Below are 19,411 nucleotides of genomic sequence, written 5' to 3' on the forward strand. Positions count from 1 at the left end.
TCAAGAACTACATTTCCCAACATCCCCGTGTTCTCAACATAGCCGCCTACTCGGCAGAGTCTTGAGAACTAAACATCTGTTCCCATACTCTTCCCATACACCTCTCCGGCTTCCGGACACCTCATGGCCACTAAGCCAAGCGCCCTTCCCGCGCTTCCGATGCTGAATCGGACGCTGTACCCGACGCCTCGCCGGTCTTTCCGTGCTCTCTTCGGAGCCTTGACCCCGCCGCGCCCCGGCGCCGGTCCGTCGGGGCCTCCCAGCGGCCCATTCGGGCCCCCGCGCGCCACATTAGCGGAGCTCCGCGCTTGATTTGCATGCCCCGCCCCCGTCACCGCCTCTCCCTCCCCACCGCCCACCAGCTGCGTGCACCGCCCACGAAGCCCCTGCGCCCCACCCCTGCTCCTCGCTGATTGGTGCTTCTCGTCCCTGTATTTGCATTCGCCCCGCCTCTTCACCCGCCCCCTCCGCCCCCGCCTGCCTGCCTCCGTCCCCAACGCGATTTGCATGCCCCGCCCATCGCTTCGTAGCCGCGCCGCTAGGTGCCGCCTCATTGGCCCGGGGCCCAGCGCGACCGCCCCGGCCGCGCCGACCCCGGCTACGGCCTTCCCGGCCGCGCCGGGAGGCCTCGGTGGGAGGGCTTGAGCGGCCGGCCGGGCTCGGCAGATCGCTGCCGCCGGCGGGGGTCCTCTGACCCTCCGTTCAGCGCCCGAGGCCGCCGCCTCCGGAACGAGGCCCGGGGCCCGGCCCGGCGCGGCGACCGGGGGACGGAGCCGTCGCACGAGGAGGGGCTGCGAGCGCTGAGCACCCTCGGGCCGGAGGGGAGACGCTTTTTCTGCACCAGGAGCTGGGAGGAGACACAACCGGGACAGTGACCCTAAAGGGGTGTCCGTAACGGACGACATCACGCGGAGCACCGACTGGGAAGGATGGCGACGGGCGGCCGCTGCTGAAGAACTGGCTGGGTATTCGGACACACATGTGAGCAATTGCAGCATGCATCAATAGTTTTGTGTATACATACACATGATTATTGTTGTTGTTATTATTTTCCCTTCATTTTCTATCCTGTTAAAGCGGTTTTATCTCAATCCGCAAGTTTTACCCACCCCCAATTCTTTCCCCTTTCCCGGGGCAGGGGAGAGGGGGGCACTGAGCACCAACGGCTGCACATGGTGCTGAGCTGCGCGCCAGGTTGAAGCACAAGAGCCAGAGAGGCTCCCACTGCCCCGACATCATGGCCAGACCATAACCCCCTTGCAGCCCCCACAGCTGAAGGGATGTGCCAATGTGCAACCTGCTCCCCGGGACACTGGAGACAGCAAGCGCCATTGTGCTTACAGTGGTGGAAGCAACTGCCACATGGCTGGAAATATAGCCCGTGCCCCCACCCAGAACACTATTTTGGGCCTTGAAAAGTAAGTCTTATGGTGACACAGCACCCCAGCAAGATCTGAATCACACAACGGGACTCATTTCTGGCTGAATATGAGGCATTTCTTTACTGTCAGGGTGACAGAGCACTGGAACAGGTTGTCCCAGGAGGATGTGGAGTCTCCTTCTCTGGAGATATTCAAAACCTGCCTGGATGCAATCCTGCAGAATGTGTTCTAGATGATCCTGCTTGGAAGGGGGTTTGGACTAGTCCCTTCCAACCTCTGCCATTCTGTGATTTCTACAACAACCTCATAGACACCTGAGCCAAACAGCATGGCATTGAATAGGTATACAACATCCCTTTTCCTGCACGAGCCTCCAGGAAAAATCAAACGGTACAACAGACTGTTACTACTTCTAGTGCTATTACTTCCACTGCCTCTTCCGCTTCCACCAGGCCCACAATCCCACCCACACCCAGGTACAGCCCCTTTACACAGAAGGGCTGCCTGGATCCACCCTCATTAGATCCACCTCAGAAGAGCAACCTCTCAGAAATATGGGGCCACTATCCCACAGCCCATGCTTCCTCCCTCCCATCTGCTAGTATTTATCCCACTCCCTTAGCTACTGGAAATGGCCACATACCTAGTGTAAAGGGATAGTTCCTGCTGCCCAGAGCACAAGCAAGAAAGCAACTGTATATTAACTCATGTGCATCACTTTTGTGAGGGATCCTGCAAGGGCCTCAGGGCTTGCACACTCCCTCCCCCTCTTCCCTTGGGGCACCTCAGAAATCAGGCCTGGAGCAGCATTCATACACATGCAACCATGGGGAATGGTCACCTGCTGTAGCCATGGGCTGCAGTGCAGAGGTGGAAGAAATAAAACTAAGCGAAGAATGATATGGAGCCATAGGGCTTGGCCCGGCGCAGCAATGTGAAATGTGACCAAGGGATTGGAGACGCTATTACAAAGAGGGGCTGTGGGTAGGGACTGTGCTTCGGCTGGAGGGGAGACAGCTCCAGGCCCCCATCCCATGCAGAGACACCAGAGAACAACACAGGGCTGTGTGGGCATGGGGTCACAACCGAAACCAGTAGGCACTGCTCAGAAAAGGAGCTCCAAATCCAGCTCTTTACCTCTATGATTACATTAACATAAAACCATCTCACTGTCAACTTGCCAATCATTAAATGCTAAAAAACAACAAGTCTTTTTTTTTTCCCCTCAGTGTTCTTTCTTGGGGAAGCTGCTGGCTGCACGCTGTTATCTGCTCCTGGAACATAGCTACTTCTTCTTCACAACATGTCGCTCACAGATCCAGGTGTCTGTTCCTTCCACTCTCACTGCCATTTGCATTGTTAATGGCACTAGGAATGGACCTTGCCATCACAGTGGGAGTTCCTCCAGCAGCATTGTATGTACACCCAGTCTCCAGTTTTCAGGAAGTGCTGCCGTTCTGGATTTATTTGGGCCAAGAAGGCTTCTTCCACCTGTAAATAACAGTCACTGATGTTTTACAGAAGTTAGTGAAACACAGTCATCAAGATTCATATCTGCCACTGGCCAAGGAGGCAATGCAAATCTCATGCATTGGCCTGTAAGTACCTCACAGGCACTTAATCCCAGCTGTTTAATGGCTATGGTGCATATACTAAGTGAAAGGTTGGGAATCACCTCAACCCTACTCCTTCCTGTCCCTTAACATAAGTTAGCTGATTTTTTTTTCTAGACTTTGTGGAGACTAGAGGCAATGAAAACACTCAACACAGCAAAATGCTGCATTAAATGTTGCACTATTATCCTCATCAAGTATGCACCCCTATCTGATAAAGGGTGGCAGGGATACCCCCAGGGTAAGAGAGGGGGTTCAGAGAGCCTGACAGAAGGATGGAGACAGAGAGCCAGGGCAGTGAAGAGCACAAGAAAGAAAGGGAAGCAGGGACAGGTGGAGGGGTGGGGGGGGGGGGCGGGTGGCAAAATGGGCTGGGCAGTACTCACTGCAGTTCCCACTCTTGGTGCCACCAGGAGGATTTTGCAGTTCAGGCACTTCTTGTTCACTCTTTCCCCCAGCTTCCTCCTCTTTATGGGTCTGGTGGCTCAGCTGTCACATACCCAATCCAAGGGGTCTTGCACACTTTACATGGGCCAAAGCTCTGCCAGCCTCAGCCAGACACAGATGACCACAGTGGCCACAGGGGACGAAGGGACTTCAGTGCCAGCCCTGGCAAAGAAAGGGAACAAGTCACTGATAGATGCTCTTCTTCACAGAGCCTGCCCTGGGCTGCTGGCCCTCCTCCAACTGACCAGGAGCTTTTCTGAGCAGTCGCTTGGAAATTCCCTGCGTGGGCAGACCTGGGCCTCGGGCTGCCGCCCCTCCGTTCTGCACTGGGGCTCCTGCCGCTTCCTGCCTGTGGACACCCTGGGTAGCATCCATGGGAATGGCCATGCTCCTGGCCACTGCAGTCCCCCACACCCACTTCCAGCAGGACACCAAGCATGCCCCCCCCTCAAGCCCTCCTTACCAATATTCACAGGTGGCACCCTCGAGCCTGTAACCACCAAAGGGTCTTGCCTGCCTCACTGCCAGGAGCTGCACACAAAACCACGTGCAGCCAGCAGGACTCTGTGCCTCCCAGCGCGCGTGAGCTGGCCGGGCTGTGGGAAAGCCAGCCTCACAGACACAGCCCCCAACTCCAACACGGCCCCCTGCAACAGAGCATTCCTCTCTGGCCCCACGCGGACACCAAAACGCAAATACCACCCCCCACGCCACTCCCCCCCCTTTCTGCTCAGACTCTTCCAATGTGGGTCCCAAAAGGCCCCCGGAGCACCGACCCCACTGCACCAAGCCCGGAGCGGTGCAGCCCCACCGCTGCCCCACCCGCGCGATGTCCTGAGGCACCAGCAGCCTCGGCTGAGTCGCTGTGGCTCAATGACCCGCCCCTGTCGCACCACCGCCGCTGTCGGCGAAACGCGCCCTCGGGGCAGCCGCGTCGCACCGAGCACGGTCGCCCCGCGGCCCCGCAGGTGGCGGCAGCGAGCGCCGCGGCAATACCCCCCAGGCTCGCCAGGCCCTACTGCGCATCCTCGTGGTGGGGCGCTACTGCGCATGCCCGAAAGGTGACGGTACTGCGCATGCGCTGAGCTAACTCCCGCAGTACCACGTTTTGGCCACCGGGTGGCGGGGCTCCCAGCCGCGGGGCTTCCTCGCGCGCGCAGCTCCGTTTGCTGCAGTGCCGCGGCTCGGTCACCAGGGGCGCGGCAGAGAGCGCGGCGGGTTCGCTTCGCGGCTCGGGAGTTGGGACGGAGCGCTGCCGAACTCGGGACACGGCTCCCAGAGCGCACCCATCGCGCGTTCCGCTGCTTCACGGCCCTGCGTGACCCTGGCGTGGCGCGGAGGACCCGAGAGGGGACAAAGCACGGGGGCATCCTGACATTCGAGCATTTGCTGTGACTTTCCCGGGCAGGATCTGCCACAGGCTGCGCATGCTGAGTTGCAGGCACACGCAGGCAAGAGCTGAATTGTGGACGTCCTCTGGGACCCGCTCTCACTTTTAGAGCCCCCATCTATCACCCCACTCAAAGGACAGTGGATGCAGGAAGGTTTTGGCACCAGAGCTTCTGTTTCTGGGTTGCAGAGTAACTCTGCACCTTGGTTTCCCCACCCTGAACAGAGCAGATAGGAAAGGGATCCTCCTCTGAGCTCATGGAGAGGACACAATGTTCCCTAATTGCTCCTGGGATCTGCTGGGCCTTAGAGGGTTTATCGTCATTTTCTCCCTGCTACACGGTCAGGAGTGGGCATGGTCTGAGGGGTAATGAAGTCCCCTGTGCTCACAGGTGTCACATCGGAGGGAAAATCCATCAGGGAAGGTGCCACAGTGGGTGCACAGTGGACGTGGATGCCTCTGTGCAGGAAGGGCATGCTCTGGGGTCTCCCTGGGCAGTGTCATGTTGTTTTTGTTTGTTTCTCCTCTCGTTTCCCTTTTAGTCAGGAGTCATGGAGGCAATGGGAGAGAGCTGCTTCCCTTCAGCAGCACTGGTCTTCCTGCTTTTGGGGTTGCTGGGCCAAAGGGTATGCTCATGGTAATGGAATAAGGGGCCTTTGTCCTATGCCAGCACCTGTGCTCACAGCAGGAGCCAGGGTGACTCTGGGGCTGTCTCGTTTCTCACACGAAAGGGGTGACTAAGTGCATAGCAGTTGGATGCAGAACCTAGCTGGGAATGTTGCAGTCAGACAGGGGATGTGACTGGGCTTCTGGGGTCCCTGCTTTTGTCATCACTGCCACTTCTCAGAAAACCATTTATGGTGCCCTTCAGCTCTGGGCATTCACTAGGCTGTCTGACAGCCCTCTGCACTGCCAGGGGCAGCCATGGCCCCCCACAACCCCAGAACCCACTGCTCCTCTGCCCAGGAAGTACTGGGAAAGGCCAGTTCCAGCCCCGTTTTCTCCTGTGATTGGAAAGGAGTGGGCACACGCTGCTCCATCCCGTCTGGGCATTTAGGTAGCAACTCAGAACCCTCGCAAGTCTCAGCATTCCCCCGTGCTGGACACCGTACCAGGACAGCCCCTATCTGTCTTCAATCTACCAGGACTACAGTTCCCAGGACAACCTGCGCGCAGCGGGAGAGACACAGCCAATGGCAAGTGGCCTTGCTCAACAAGAGGGACGCCGCCGGGCTCGCCTGGAATTGTATACTGCCCGGGAAGGCGGAGAAGAACTACACTTCCCAGAATGCCACGAAAAAGCGTGGGCCAATAAGGAGCGGGCGTCTTGGCATAGTGCGCAGACGCAGTGTGGCTGGCGGTCGTGGATTCATGTGGAGGTCAGGGTCGCTGCGGGAGGAGGAGAAGGAGTGGGGGAGAGGGGGGTGAGAGAGAGAGAATCGGGGACGGCCTGGTTGGCTCCGGGGCCCGGGCTGCTGTGTGGGAGCGGGCTGGGCTGGGCTGGGCTGCGGGAGACAGCAGGACGTGGGCTCGCGAGGCGCCCGGCCTAGGGGTGAGCGGCCTTGGAGCGGGTGGAAGGAAGGAGGATGGGGGGGTCAGGGTGTGGGCAGTGTAGAGGAGACCGGGGGTCGGGGCAGCGCGGGGGGATGGGGAGAGCTGTGGCCTAGGGGCAGGCGGCCTGGGCCTGCGGAGTGGTGCTGCAGCAGGGGAGAGACCCTGGAGCGCGGGTATCTGCGAGGCCTTGGGCTTAGAGCCCCAGGGAGAAGTAGCGCGAGGTGTCAGAGTGGAGGATGCCGGTGTGGTTGAAGTGGCCGTTGAGGGGGAGAAAAAGTTTCTGGGGTGAATGCGAACATTGCAGGTTGGGATTTTTGGAGGAGGATTAATTCTCAAATCTGTAGGCAAGTGCATGCAAAGTTGTGTGTTTTTGCAGGAGGGGCTTCTTAAAGGGGCTAGAACCTCACATGTGAAATGGCTGCAAAAGTGCTCGAAAGCCTTGGGAAATTTGGCCTGGGGTTGGCTGTTGCAGGTGGAGTAGTTAATTCTGCTCTTTACAATGGTGAGTGGCAGTATATCCTTTACTACATAAAGGATATCACTTTATATTCTTTTTGTCAGCATTTTGGTTGCTCTTTTATTGCTAATGGCATCTGGGGAAAACAGTCATGAAGCCTTGCTGAGCGGTTTTATACCTTATACGTTCCATAGGCAAGAGGATTGCAGAGTCCTTTCTCAAGAAAGCTGTCAATTGGATGCTGCTTTTGTGAGCAGCCTAAGGGGTCACCAGTTATGGCTGAGACTTTTTATTTCCTTTGTTCCTGACAGTATAATTAATCTCACCAGTTTCCTATAGCAAAAGATCTTAACTCATCTCAGTAGATTGTTTCTACAGAGAAGGTTCTGATGGTGTGTACTTTAAACTGATGATAATAGTTAAACCACTATTTCTTCCACAGTTGATGCAGGCCACAGAGCCGTTATCTTTGACCGATTCCGTGGGGTCCAGGACACAGTGGTAGGAGAAGGTACCCACTTCCTCATCCCCTGGGTACAGAAACCAATCATTTTTGATTGCCGTTCTCGCCCTCGTAACATACCTGTCATCACTGGCAGCAAAGGTGAGTATTTGAACCAGACAGCTGTAAGATTTCACTGCTTAGTTAGTAGCTAGATGGACAGAGGCATGAGAAAAAGCTTTATCACAGTCATGACTTCTATGATCTCTAACCTGCAGAAAAGGAATATTTGTGTGAGGCTTTTCTCTTCTGGACACGGGGTTTCCATGTATGCTGAGTCCAGTTTGGCACAGCATCAGTAACGGTTTGATCTGTCTTTCAGTTACAGAATGGATTAAGGGATCTTTCCTTCAGTTTTGTAAATTTTCCCTTAAACATAAAATCTCTATGTGTACAGTAGGGCCAGTAATATCCTGCATTGCAAGCTGAAGCTTAAATCTTATCTGTAAGGAAGATTTGGATCCCTAGATGGAAGGAATATTAAAAGTTACTCATTTTTGTTGGCAAAAAGAAGTCCGAGTGTTTATCCTTTCTCATTTAGTTACTCTAGAGAGGACAACTTCAGAATATTTCCTATTGCTGTGGTTTGCAGCTAAACTTCTGACTGTATTTCTCCAGATCTGCAGAATGTGAACATCACATTGCGTATTCTGTTTAGACCAGTGACTGCCCAGTTGCCCCGGATTTTCACAAGTATTGGAGAGGACTATGATGAGCGTGTTCTGCCCTCAATCACAACTGAAATCCTGAAGTCTGTTGTGGTAAGAATGGTGTGAGAACTGCTGAGCTCCACCTGTCACCTTTCTTTCTTCTTTTTAGTATCCAAGGGACCTGATAGAGTGTAGAAGATATAAGATGTAGTGCTCCAAACTAAGAAATCTCTTTCCACCTCCAGCTCTAATGGGCAATCCAGAAGAGCTAATTGTAGCTGTGCTACAATTTTGTGTTCCTCTGTCATTCTAACTGCCTGGCCTTTATTCAAGTGGAATGATGTCTGGATGGAAGGAGGCTTCTTCATGACTTGCTGTTAGCGCTGCCTTTCAGAGTGGGAGTCAGAAGACTTGGATTCTCGCTTCTCATTTATTCTTACATTTCAGCTTTCTGAAGTTTTCTGGCTTTGGAAGCATCCCCAGGGGACTACTGAATAAGCACTAACCATCTGTAGTACAGTTTGTATGCTTTTATGTGAGGTGCTCAACTGGACAGCAATTCCAAATATTTCTCTTAATTCAAATAGAATCATTTAGGTTAGAAAAGATGAATAAGATCAAGTCCAACCATCACCTAACACTACCAAGTCCATCACTAAACCATGTCCCTAAATACTACGTCCACACCTCTCTTGTGTACCTCCAGGGATGGTGACTCCACCACTTCTCTGGGCAGCCTGTTCCAATGCATGGGTAGCTCAGTGTTTGCAAGCTTTGGGAGATGAATTGGATTAACTCTGGGGCTCATGGGTGCAAAGACGAGCAGGGCAGGGAGAGTCATTTATGGGAGCCTTTTTCTCACTGTTGTTCACCCTGACTTCAGGCTCGCTTTGATGCTGGAGAATTGATCACTCAGAGAGAGCTGGTCTCCAGGCAAGTGAGTGAAGACCTCACAGAGAGAGCAGCAACTTTTGGCCTCATTCTGGATGATGTATCCTTGGTAAGGGTTCTTCCTTTTCAGTTTTTCTCTTTGCCCAAATAAGAGCAGTAGGGAAGAGAATCGATGGATGACCAAAGAAGGGGCCTGGAAGTTTAGACTATGTTTGTCTGTCTGCAGTTGCATGTGATGTAGTGGTTACAGTTCAAGTCAGTACCTCTAGTTTTGTCACTGGCCTTCTGTGACCTTGAACAAGCTCTTGCAGGCTCCAATGCACTGGCTTATCAACAGACTTCACTACTGTAGGGCTTTTATAGTTAAAAATGAGAAGAAAATGATTTTGTGGGTGATAGATCAGTCTGCAGTTTGCTATAAAGAAAGGCTGCTGTTCCACAGGCACCCTGAGACACAGGGAGAAAGTCTTAGGCACGAGGAGGTAGTGAAAATGTACACTTTCGATAGCATCCTTTTTTTCTGCTATGTATACTACTTCCTCTTAGTTGTGATGTCTTCTAAGGCTATTCAAGGGAGGGAGCTCTCCCCTCCTTCCCTCTACCTCCTTATAAGCTTTGAAATGAAACCTTGTGCAGCCTGACTTGTATGTGCATATCTCTCTTCTGGGATTTCCTTCACAAAATCTGCCTAGAGTAAGTAAGTAACTCTCATTTAGCTTTGAACACATAGGAAGTGTTCACAGGAAGGTGGCTTTGTAATATTTTTTTTTTTAACTTTTTTTCTGAATACACCACTTAAGGAAACTCCCCTTTCCCCTGTAACATCGCAGTGTATCTGTATGTGTCTACAGCAGCTCAGGCAGAGTACACCAGTGAATAATTGAGCGTGAAAAGTTCACGGCTGCTTGGCAGAGTGCACGCTCCCCTGGCAAGGGAGGGGAGCAAACAGACTCCCTCCTCTAGGTGTGCAAGCAAGTGATGTCAGGAGAGTATGGTATGTCCCTTAAGGTACTCGTGTTAACCCATCAGGTGGATTGGAGTTGCGCTTATGGTTTCTCTTGACGCTTCCAAACAAGTTGGGTAGGCCTGCTTGGTATAGTTCCTGTTACTTTGCAGTTCTTTTAGGGATACTGGTTTTCCATCTTCACAGATACAGGCAGGCTGCCCTCTACCTCAGAGGTGTGCTGTTCATAACAGTGCTGCAGTAAATTGTCATTGTTGTGGACTGTGATTTCTGTCCTCCAGACACATCTGACCTTTGGCAAGGAGTTCACTGAGGCGGTTGAAATGAAGCAAGTGGCCCAGCAAGAAGCAGAGCGAGCCAGATTTATTGTGGAAAAGGTACATTATCCTTCAGAGGAACTTTCACTTGGAAACAGTCCCGGGTATCTCTTTGCCAATCCAGCTCGTAGTGAACATCTCCTGTTCAGGGTACTGGACAGGTGAATGACAGATGTCACTGAGGGTCATAATGCTTATACAGCTCTCAGCTCTGGCACATCATTGTTGGATAGGTAAAGCCTAAGGTTCTGTTCTTGGTTCTTTGTTTTTTTTTCTTTTTTCCTTTTTTTTTTTTTCATGTCAAAGTCTTGTAAGACTTCAGGACAGAAGTGCCTGCAAGGATGAGAAGAGAGAATACACTCAAGGGAAAATGTTACTTATAAATGGGGTTAAAGGTTGAGATTTGCAACCTGAGTGATCCTGCTGTTTGTGAATTTTGAGAGGTGGCTGAAGTTTTCCATGGTGTTTGGTATCATGGGCGTGAGGCCTGTGTCGTAGGAGTGTTATTAATTGCATGTGAGACTGTGTAATCTCACATCAACCCAGGATGTCAGTGAGGAGCCTGAACACCCACAGAAATAATTTCATGTAAAACTACCCTGATAGAGCTGAGAACCTGCTGAACACCTGTTAAGATTGCAAGAACCTGAAACTACACCCTGAATTCATCCAGTGGATGTAGTAAGATGCATGTAATCAGGATAATTAAACAGCACAAGAGTTTATTTAGCTCCACTGGCGAAGATCTCAAATCTTTTTTAGATAACTTTCTACTAGGAGTACCCTTAGGTGGGTTGATGTTTCATGAGGTTAAGATAAGACAATCTCAAAAAGATTTTTTAAACCTTTTTTCCACAGTAGACAAAAAAAGTCAAAATACAACTTTAGAATAAAACCACCTTCTATTTTATCTCTCTCAAGTCTCCTGCTTGGGGAAAGAGCAGTAGGGTGGTGAAGTAGGAATTGCTACTTTAAACAGGACAGTAGCATTTTCCTTCCCTTTTGCTCTTGTTTTCTGTTTCATTTTCCTTCTCACTTGTTCCCTCTCAGGCTGAGCAGCAGAAGAAAGCAGCTGTCATCTCTGCTGAGGGAGACTCAAAAGCAGCTGAGCTGATTGCCAATTCACTGGCCACTGCAGGTGATGGCTTGATTGAACTACGGAAGCTGGAGGCAGCTGAAGACATCGCTTACCAGCTCTCACGGTCCCGCAACATCACCTACCTGCCTTCCGGACAGTCTGTGCTCCTCCAGCTGCCACAGTGAACCTGGCTTTGCAGCTGTAGGTAGCCTGATCACCTTTATCTACCAGATCAGCCCTTTGCAAAAGAATCTTTGTAATTTCCTGGTTGCCTAAAAGCAGAGAAAATTAAAATACAATTGATTTTGAATTCTTAAATAAAACTGAATGCTCTTCAGAACAAACCGGCATTCCTCCCATGTATGGTCAGAGTAGTGGCTCCACTGACTGTTAAGCTAGGTTTGAGAATTGCACCTTTTCATGCAGTCTGTGCAACAGGAGCAGTTTTAATCTGTTTGCTCCTGGCACAAACAAGTAGCCCAGGAGCCTCCCAGAACATGAGTGCTTGTATCAGGTGTCACAGTGATGTTCAGAACCTTTAGGCTGGCTGAACAGGGGTTGTCACATAATTACAGGTCTTAGACTACGGAATAGGGATGCTCAGGGCTTGCTCTTCAGGGAGACTGTATAGCAGCCTTCCAGTACCTAAAGGGGGCTACAGGAAAGCTGTGGAAGGACTCTTTGTCAGCGATTGTGGCGACAGGATAAGGAATAATAGTTTCAAACCAAAAAAGGGTAGATTTAGATTAGATATTAAGAAGAAATTCTTTACTATGAGGGTGGTGAGACAGTGGAAAAGGTTGCCCAGAGAAGCTGTGGATGTACCATTCCTGGAATTGTTTGAGGCCAGGTTGGATGGGACTTTGAACAACCTGGTCTGGTGGGAGGTTTCCCTGGCCATGGCAGGGGGGGGTGGAATTAGATGCTATTTAAGGTCCCTTTCAACCCAAACCATTCTATGATTCTGTGATTCTATAACAGGCTGCATTAGCTCAAAAGAACACTTGAGACGAGGTCACCTCTTTCACAAGGCAAAATGAATACAAACTGGAGTGGATGAGGCCGGCAGCCAGGCTGCTCTCCCACCAGATGGCAGCAGCAATTCTGCTCTTTGCACCGGGAGAGTGGTGGGGACAAAGAGGTGTGTGTGCCTCTGCCTCCCTGTATGGACAGGTGAGCAGGTCACCCTGCCCTGAGCTGAGGATGTACGGAGTGGATGTGGACAAGGGCACACACAATAATACACAGTGTTTGGGCACGGGGGGGGTGGAGGGGGGAGCACAAGCTGCCAGACGAGCTTTCGATGAGCTGCCATACGAGACAGGCAGTGCTGCACCCACAGGCAGGCACATTTACTCCCTGTACCAGGCTGTGCTGGTAAACGTCTGATGCCCATTTGACTCTGTATTGAGCATTTCCGATCCCTTCTCCAGGCTTTAACCCCTTTAACCTACAGTAACACACTGAAATGTGCAAATGTCTGTCTCCTTTTCTAATGCTGGTCCTAGGGTGGCTTGGCTTTACAGCGTGTCTCTTTGTAGCCCTTTCAGTGTTTCTTCTGTGCCCTTTTTGTAACCCCCAAAGGCCTTCCCTAGCTCAATACTAATTCAGGGTGGACAGAAGTAACAGAAACATCTAGAGTAACTTCAGTGGCACAAGCTCATTTAGCTTGATATTAGAAAACTGCATTGAGTCTTTGGATCCAGACCATTAGTATGATGATTTCATACCGGAAGACCCGGTGTTGGTAAAAACTTGGCAGTTTTTTAATCTGAAGCCCTGTATTTAGTTGGCACCAGAGCAATTACAATAATGGCAACACAGGTTTGTTGCTTGTATTTCTCTGAATACAGCCCAAAAACTAAGCTATGGGAACCCAGTTTGAGGCAAGGTCTTCTGTTTATATGCAATGAGAGACCTGCTGGGGCTGCTGCAGGGCCCTGTATGAGGGGGAGTGCAACCCTCTGTGCTGGCAAAAAGTTGCTAGAATGCATCTCCCACTTGAGAGTGAAGAGCAGCAGTTGGTTGCCATCTTTGCACATCAATGCCCTACAATCCATAGTGAAATCTCCCTGTCCACCCCACTCTGCCTTGGCTGCAAACTTCCAAAGAGGTGGTCTGTGTGTTTTTTTCTTCTCTATTTTCCCCCCAGGAGATTTGGTTTTACTTCTCTTTCCTTTCATGCTAGTGGAAGAGCTCAGCTTTTGCAGCTGGGCCAGTCTGCCAGCAATGTTCAGACCAGCCAAACAAACTTTTGTTCGTGATAAAGAGGAAACTGCCTGATTTCCTCTGTTCACCCTCTCTCTTCCTATTTAATAGATAACCAGCCTATCTGACTTGCGAGGAGACAACCAAAAGCGACCATATGGACAGATACTCGGGAGCAGTTGTAATTTGCAGAATGGCTGTTACATAGGAATGGGCATCTACTTCCTGATAGTTACTGATGCACCAGAGCTGCTGACGCCTCTCCAGGTAGGGGAGCTACCCAAGCTTGTAATGATTTGTACCCTGCAGCAAGCTGGCAGCATGTCTGAAGCAGTTAGAATGAGGAATAGGGAGGAGTTTCCTTATAGCTCCCTTTGTGCTGTTTATATCCACATGGATCAAGCAGAAAATGCCTCTGTCCTAAAATGCAGAGGACGGGGGAGAAACACTCATGGTAGGAGGTAGGAAGTGAATAATTGCCTATTCCAGGCTAGAGCTCAGATGGACTCTCAGATGGGAGATGGGGAGCAATTCTTAGGGCCAAATTTAGTTTAATTATTCCTCAGCTGGCACTAGGTAGCACTGAGGGCAGAGATGCTCCTCATATGCCTGTTTTCCATCAGCAGAATTAAGCTGATTTCAGTCCAGCAAGTCCATCCTGACATACACTAGTATAAGTAAATCTCAGAGGTGGGTCAGGTTTATTTAGAGATGACAACTCCCTGTGCTTTGTTTTTCTGCTTGGTGAAGCATGAGGTGAGAGTCACACCTAGTGAGAAATATCAGTGATGGGGGACAGCGTACTCTAGCTAAAGGGATGCAGAACAAACTCCAGAGAAGGTGACGTATCTGATGCCTCAGAAGAAATACAGTGGATACTTCTTTTAACCATGTGCTCACCATAACTATGGTAAGTTCACCTTCCCCACCCATAGAAAGTAATAAAAAAATAAATTTATGGGCAAAGGACCTGCGGTAGAGCAGCCATCCATTTCTTGCTGAGCTCTTCTCCGGAAAGGAACTAGAGAAGCTGGGGAGACACCAAGGGGACCTGTCCCACTTGAAGAAAGCATCATCACAGTTAGTGGTTCAGCTACAGCAGCCATTTATTGCAGCTGCTTTAGCCAGGCTGAGTTTAAACTCTTATTGCACATGGCCCTGTAAAATCACGCTGAAAACACCTGTCCTTGCTGTGTCCCTGAAGACACCGAGATTCCTGCAGCATTAAAATACTTGCTGGGGAAAGCTGTGTGTGTCTTCTCAGAAATGTAGAGTGAAAGTCACCACTACCACTGGTAAGCACCTCAGTCTGGAATTCTGCTTCTCAGGTGTTTGTTTATTGTATGAACACTACCTACATCCTGCTGCCCTTGAGGTCTAATCTAGGGCATGAAGAGATGCTGGTGCGTGTTAACTTCGCAATATTATTTGAAGGCAGATAACCTTTAATTGTGACCTAACGCTTAACTAGTAAAGGTGAATGGAGAGTGGGGACAAATTTCCTCTTTGAACTTCTACTTTGCTCTTATACAGTCTCAAAGGACAGCACTCAGGAGTGGTGGTTCCTTCAGAGAGTGTAGGGCTTCCTCTGACATGAGCTAGCAGGAAAAGCCCTTTCTTTTCCCATTGCTTGAAAGGATCCTGAATCCTGCAGGACATAGCAGGATACCTAAAAGATAAAGTGTTGGTCCAAGAGAACTTGGTTGGGTTGCAGTCTAGATCAGCAAGCTGTCAGTGTCCCTGCCCCTGCCTAAGTTTCTCTTCTCACCCTTGGCTTGTTTTCCCAGATGGGGCTGGGCCTGTTTGTTGCAGCACCCTCGAGCAGCACCCTTCTCCAAGGACATTCCTCCTTTGGGAAAGGAGAAAGAGTCCCACTCGCAACTGCATACTCGCGAGGTCCTTGATGCCGAGTCATGCCCAGTTCAGGCTGCTCCCAAAACAGAACTGTTAGGATGTGGAAACCTCAGCAAAACAGCAAGCTTGTGGAGAAGAGCTAGTGCTGTTCCACCAAGTCCTTCTTAGTGCCAGCCCCGGCACCAGCACCAACAAGCTACCAAGAGTCACCTCTTACTTTGGGAAGAGGCAGGAAGGCAACCCATCTCCCTGTTGGCTGTAGAAGAAAGAATGCTAGAAGGGCTGTTTCATTGGCTGCTGAGAGTTTCCCAAGAAATCATTGTAGCAAGAGCCCTGATGAAGCATACAGCCATCGCTGCCTGGGTGAAATAGAGAACTCTCATAAATTGTGGCTCATTCCGCAGCAGCACAGTTCACATGGGATTGCAGGCCCTGGACTAGACAGACATCTCCCTTACAAGAGGACTCCAGCCTGGGATTACTACCTGGTAAGACACAAAAAAACAGCCAGAGCAGCCAGCTCAGAGATTGCCCAGGAATGCCCAGCTTTGCAAACCCAAGAAGCTGAACCATGCCACAAGAAAATTAACTGCTGATATATGTAGGAACTCAACTCTGTCTGATTTTCCCCTCCCCATGCTATTCTGCAGCTGGTGTGTTAGCGGTTATCCCCAACGCAGAGAGAGCTGCATCTCAGCAATACTCGTACTCATTAGGTTTGCTTTCTCAGCAAGTCTAGAACACCCATTCCTATAGGAAAACAACAAAAAAACAGAGGTGGGTAACGCTGTGTTCCGGTGTGTGAAGTAACTGGTCCTGCAAGTTCTCATATTGTTACTGTATTTTTTACCCTGAAAGGTCCTAAGCCACTTAGCAAGAAATGATCTGGTATCTAGCAGGGGATAATTTCACCTACTGTTGTATTGCTACTACTTCTGGAGTGAGCTGCAAAAAGCTCCTTGCTGAAACACTGCCACAGTTTAAGGCAGGAAATGAAGATCTGTATCACCTGTTCCTGGCACTGCATGCAATGAGGAAGATGTGTGAGAGCATTTCCCATACTGGTTATACTTCAGTGAGAAGAAAAATGCCAGAAGGGGCAAGGGAGCACAGCACCTTACTGAACAGTGAACAAGATGCACAAATTTGCCTCTAGAAGTTAAACAACAGTGTGAAGGGAAAGCAGAGATGACAGCAAGGAAAACAGAGGGCTGTGATAAGGATCTGTGGCTATGAGGCAGGTGTGTGCTAGGGAGCAGATCATGTGCGACCGGAGATGTGGGACCGTTCCTGTATTTTGTTTCCCTCTACCTGGCTGACATGTCTTTTCACATCAAAAACTAGATCAAAGAGAGGAATGTAGAGAACTGAAGGTAGTGGCTGAGTATAGCAGCGAACCACTCAGCTGGCGCTCTCCCTAGGAGATGTGAGGAGCTGTCTCCTGCCAGTTGTTTGACTAAAGGCAAAATGTGCAAATGTGGGCTGCCCTGGGCATTCAGGAGACAAACCACACAGTGGGACTAGGAAGAGTCAGTCTCCTCTGCAGCAGCCCATTCCCCAACACCAATGCTTAAGTGACACAGCAGGATGATAAGGACAAATGCTTTGGTGTCATCACGTCAGAAGTCCTTCAGACTCAATATCTGCACTTTGTAGAATGGCTCAGGTTAAAAGGGACCTTAAGGACCGTCTAGTTCCAAAAGCCCTGCCATGGGCACGGATGCCACCCACCAGATCAGGTTGCCCAGTCTGGCCTTGAATACCTCCAGGGATGGGGCATCTTGGCATTCTCTGGGCAACGTGGTTCCAGTGCCTCACCTTACCCTCTGAATAAAGAATTTCCTCCTAACCTCTAATCTAAATATCCCCTCTTTTAGTTTGAAAACATTTTCCCTTTTCCTCTCACTATCTTCCTGTGTAAAAAGTCACTCTTCATCTTTTTTTATAAGCTCCCATTTAAGCACAATGAGGTCTCCCTGTATCCTTCTCTTCTCCAGGCTGAACATCCCCAGCTTTCTGTCTTTCTTCATAGGGGAGGTCCCATATTTTTCCCCCCTCTCCCTCTGCAGAGTTCTGGTTGAGAAAGAGGGACTTAGTAATTCCTTTTAATTTAGGCACAGCTCATGGGTGGAGTAACATCACCCTTGTTGGCATCACCTGAAACTGAGGACATGGAGCATCTTTTACAAGAAAGGCCTCTGTAATCCTCCAGTAGCCATTTCAACATAAGGGGACCTCATGCTGTATGCTCAGGGTAAAGAAGCCAGGGTAGAAAACTACAGACACGGCATCAGAGAAGAGGGAACAGCAAAACAACCTGGGAGACTAAATGCTCTTCCCCACACACCAGAGGGAGAACTCATCAAGGCACTGGCCTACTCTTGTCCCATGAACAGACACCAGCAGTGGCTGTGCCTTTGTGCAGGTATTAAAATAGTTGGTGGCTTCACTCTGCACCTGTGCTCCTTTGAGCAAGAATGTCCACTGCTTTCTGATGTCCCTCTGATGAAATTCAGAATTTTGAAGAGGGTCACCGCTGTCCTGTTCATTCACCTGCCAAAAAAAAAAAAAAGGTGTCCAGCATTTTTCTTCTTGTCCTCTTAAGGCTTGAAATTCAGTTACGTGGCATCCCTCGCGTACACCCAGTTAACCAACAGCTGCATCGCATCATCCCATGACATTCTCTTTATTCTTCCTCAAGAAGCTGCATTGCACAAGGGTGTTGGGCTGAACTGGAGCAATGCTAATGCTCCCAAAGCCCAGGGTCTCCCTTGACCATCCCTTCCCCCCCCTCCTGCTATACACAGTCCAAGCAGAGGAGAGAACAGACTGGGCCTGCTAGTAATAGCTCCCATGGGGCTGGTCTTAGCAAAGTGCTTGTGCTCTGCTCCTTTCCCATGCCCCCACAGTAAGGGTTGCTAGGGCAAAGAAGAAAGCTCGCAACACGGTTCTGATCCACCACGGTGCTTCTCCAGCATATACTGCCCCTATCTGATTATGCACTTTGAGAGTCCCAACCCCTGCTCTGCACAGGGAGCTCAAATCTGGATTTTAAGTTCAGTAATCAAGAGAAGATCAAATGCACTAGCAGGAAGCATTTCAGAGGACAGATGGATTTTTTTTTTTACAGAACCTCAAATCAAGTGCTCTATGCTGTTAGGGGAGCATTTCCAGCAAACAGCAGATAAGACAACAAACCACAGGTAAAGAAAGGGTTGTAGACTAAAAGATAAAAAAAAAGTGGGTGCTATGGCAGGGACATGAGTCTGAAAGTGGGCAGGAGGGAGTCAAAGTACATGACATGAGATTCCTGAAGTCCCTGGGATGCAGCTAACTACCAAAAACACTGGTGCCTTTCACCCTTTTCCTGCTTCTGCTGCTTTTGCTAATTCTTTTGCTGCTGCTAAACCTAAACCGCAGCAGTGCTCTTCCCTCCTACACAGTGCTCATAAGTGGTTTTCAAGACTATGGAGCAGGCTTTGCAGCTTCCTGGCAGAGGTTGTACTGCTGCAAAATGCTGTGCCGGCCTGGAAAGAAGCCCTGACCCACTCCACATCCTTTTATGAACCCCATACCTGACACAAACAGTGAGTTCTATCAACAGATAAACACTTCTAACTTGTCACATCTCTCATATATCACACTTAGGCCCTGTAGGTGGGTGCAATCAAGAAACCACAAGCTAGAGTTAAGTATTTATTAGTATTGTAATGGGAGAGAAAGGTTGGAACAAGTGACTACTTGGGGTTTGGCATAACAGAAACGATAGGCTCTTCCATCTACTGCGAGTCAAATTGGGCCTCGCTAATAAGGCCCTTTTTAAGGTCTTATCTAGCTCTTGAGGGGAAGCTCTGTGACACCCTACGTGGCAAGTAGCCCTTCCAAGGCGCCTCCCAGCCCGAGACCGCCACCGTCCCTGCACGGTGGCCGCTCTGTGAGGCCTTACCCACATTTATCCCGGCGGAGCAGGGCCCCGAGACCTGGCACTGGCCCGGCTCTCGTTCCGGCCATTATTCCCCAGGCCGCCGGCGGCAATACTGCGACCGGGGCCTTCGCCAGAGCCGCGGAGGGAGGCGCGGGCCAGGGTTAGCCACAGCGCGGCGA

General features: G+C 50.4%; 1 protein-coding gene and 1 long non-coding RNA gene across 7 annotated transcripts; one reads left to right on the forward strand and one right to left on the reverse strand.

Moving 5' to 3' along the window:
* Positions 1–2,495: 2,495 nt before the first annotated feature.
* Positions 2,496–4,468, reverse strand: LOC118260925 (uncharacterized). 6 transcript variants are annotated; one of them, XR_004782333.2, is made up of 5 exons: positions 4,336–4,468; positions 3,906–4,089; positions 3,688–3,791; positions 3,382–3,604; positions 2,496–2,873 (listed from the first exon to the last, which is right to left on the reverse strand). It is a non-coding gene; the product is annotated as an uncharacterized LOC118260925 (long non-coding RNA). The 6 variants fall into 6 exon arrangements; XR_004782332.2 differs by having other exon boundaries at positions 3,688–3,802; XR_007709134.1 differs by having other exon boundaries at positions 4,383–4,400.
* Positions 4,469–6,084: 1,616 nt separating this feature from the next.
* Positions 6,085–11,589, forward strand: PHB1 (prohibitin 1). The gene is made up of 7 exons (XM_035571453.2): positions 6,085–6,211; positions 6,763–6,888; positions 7,286–7,447; positions 7,964–8,106; positions 8,879–8,995; positions 10,132–10,227; positions 11,218–11,589. The coding sequence occupies exons 2-7, from the start codon at positions 6,801–6,803 to the stop codon at positions 11,428–11,430; spliced, it is 819 nt and encodes a 272-aa protein (XP_035427346.1). The 5' UTR covers positions 6,085–6,211; positions 6,763–6,800; the 3' UTR covers positions 11,431–11,589.
* Positions 11,590–19,411: the final 7,822 nt, after the last annotated feature.

This window comes from Cygnus atratus, chromosome 25 (assembly GCF_013377495.2).
Source record: "Cygnus atratus isolate AKBS03 ecotype Queensland, Australia chromosome 25, CAtr_DNAZoo_HiC_assembly, whole genome shotgun sequence".
Taxonomy (NCBI): Eukaryota; Metazoa; Chordata; class Aves; order Anseriformes; family Anatidae; genus Cygnus; species Cygnus atratus.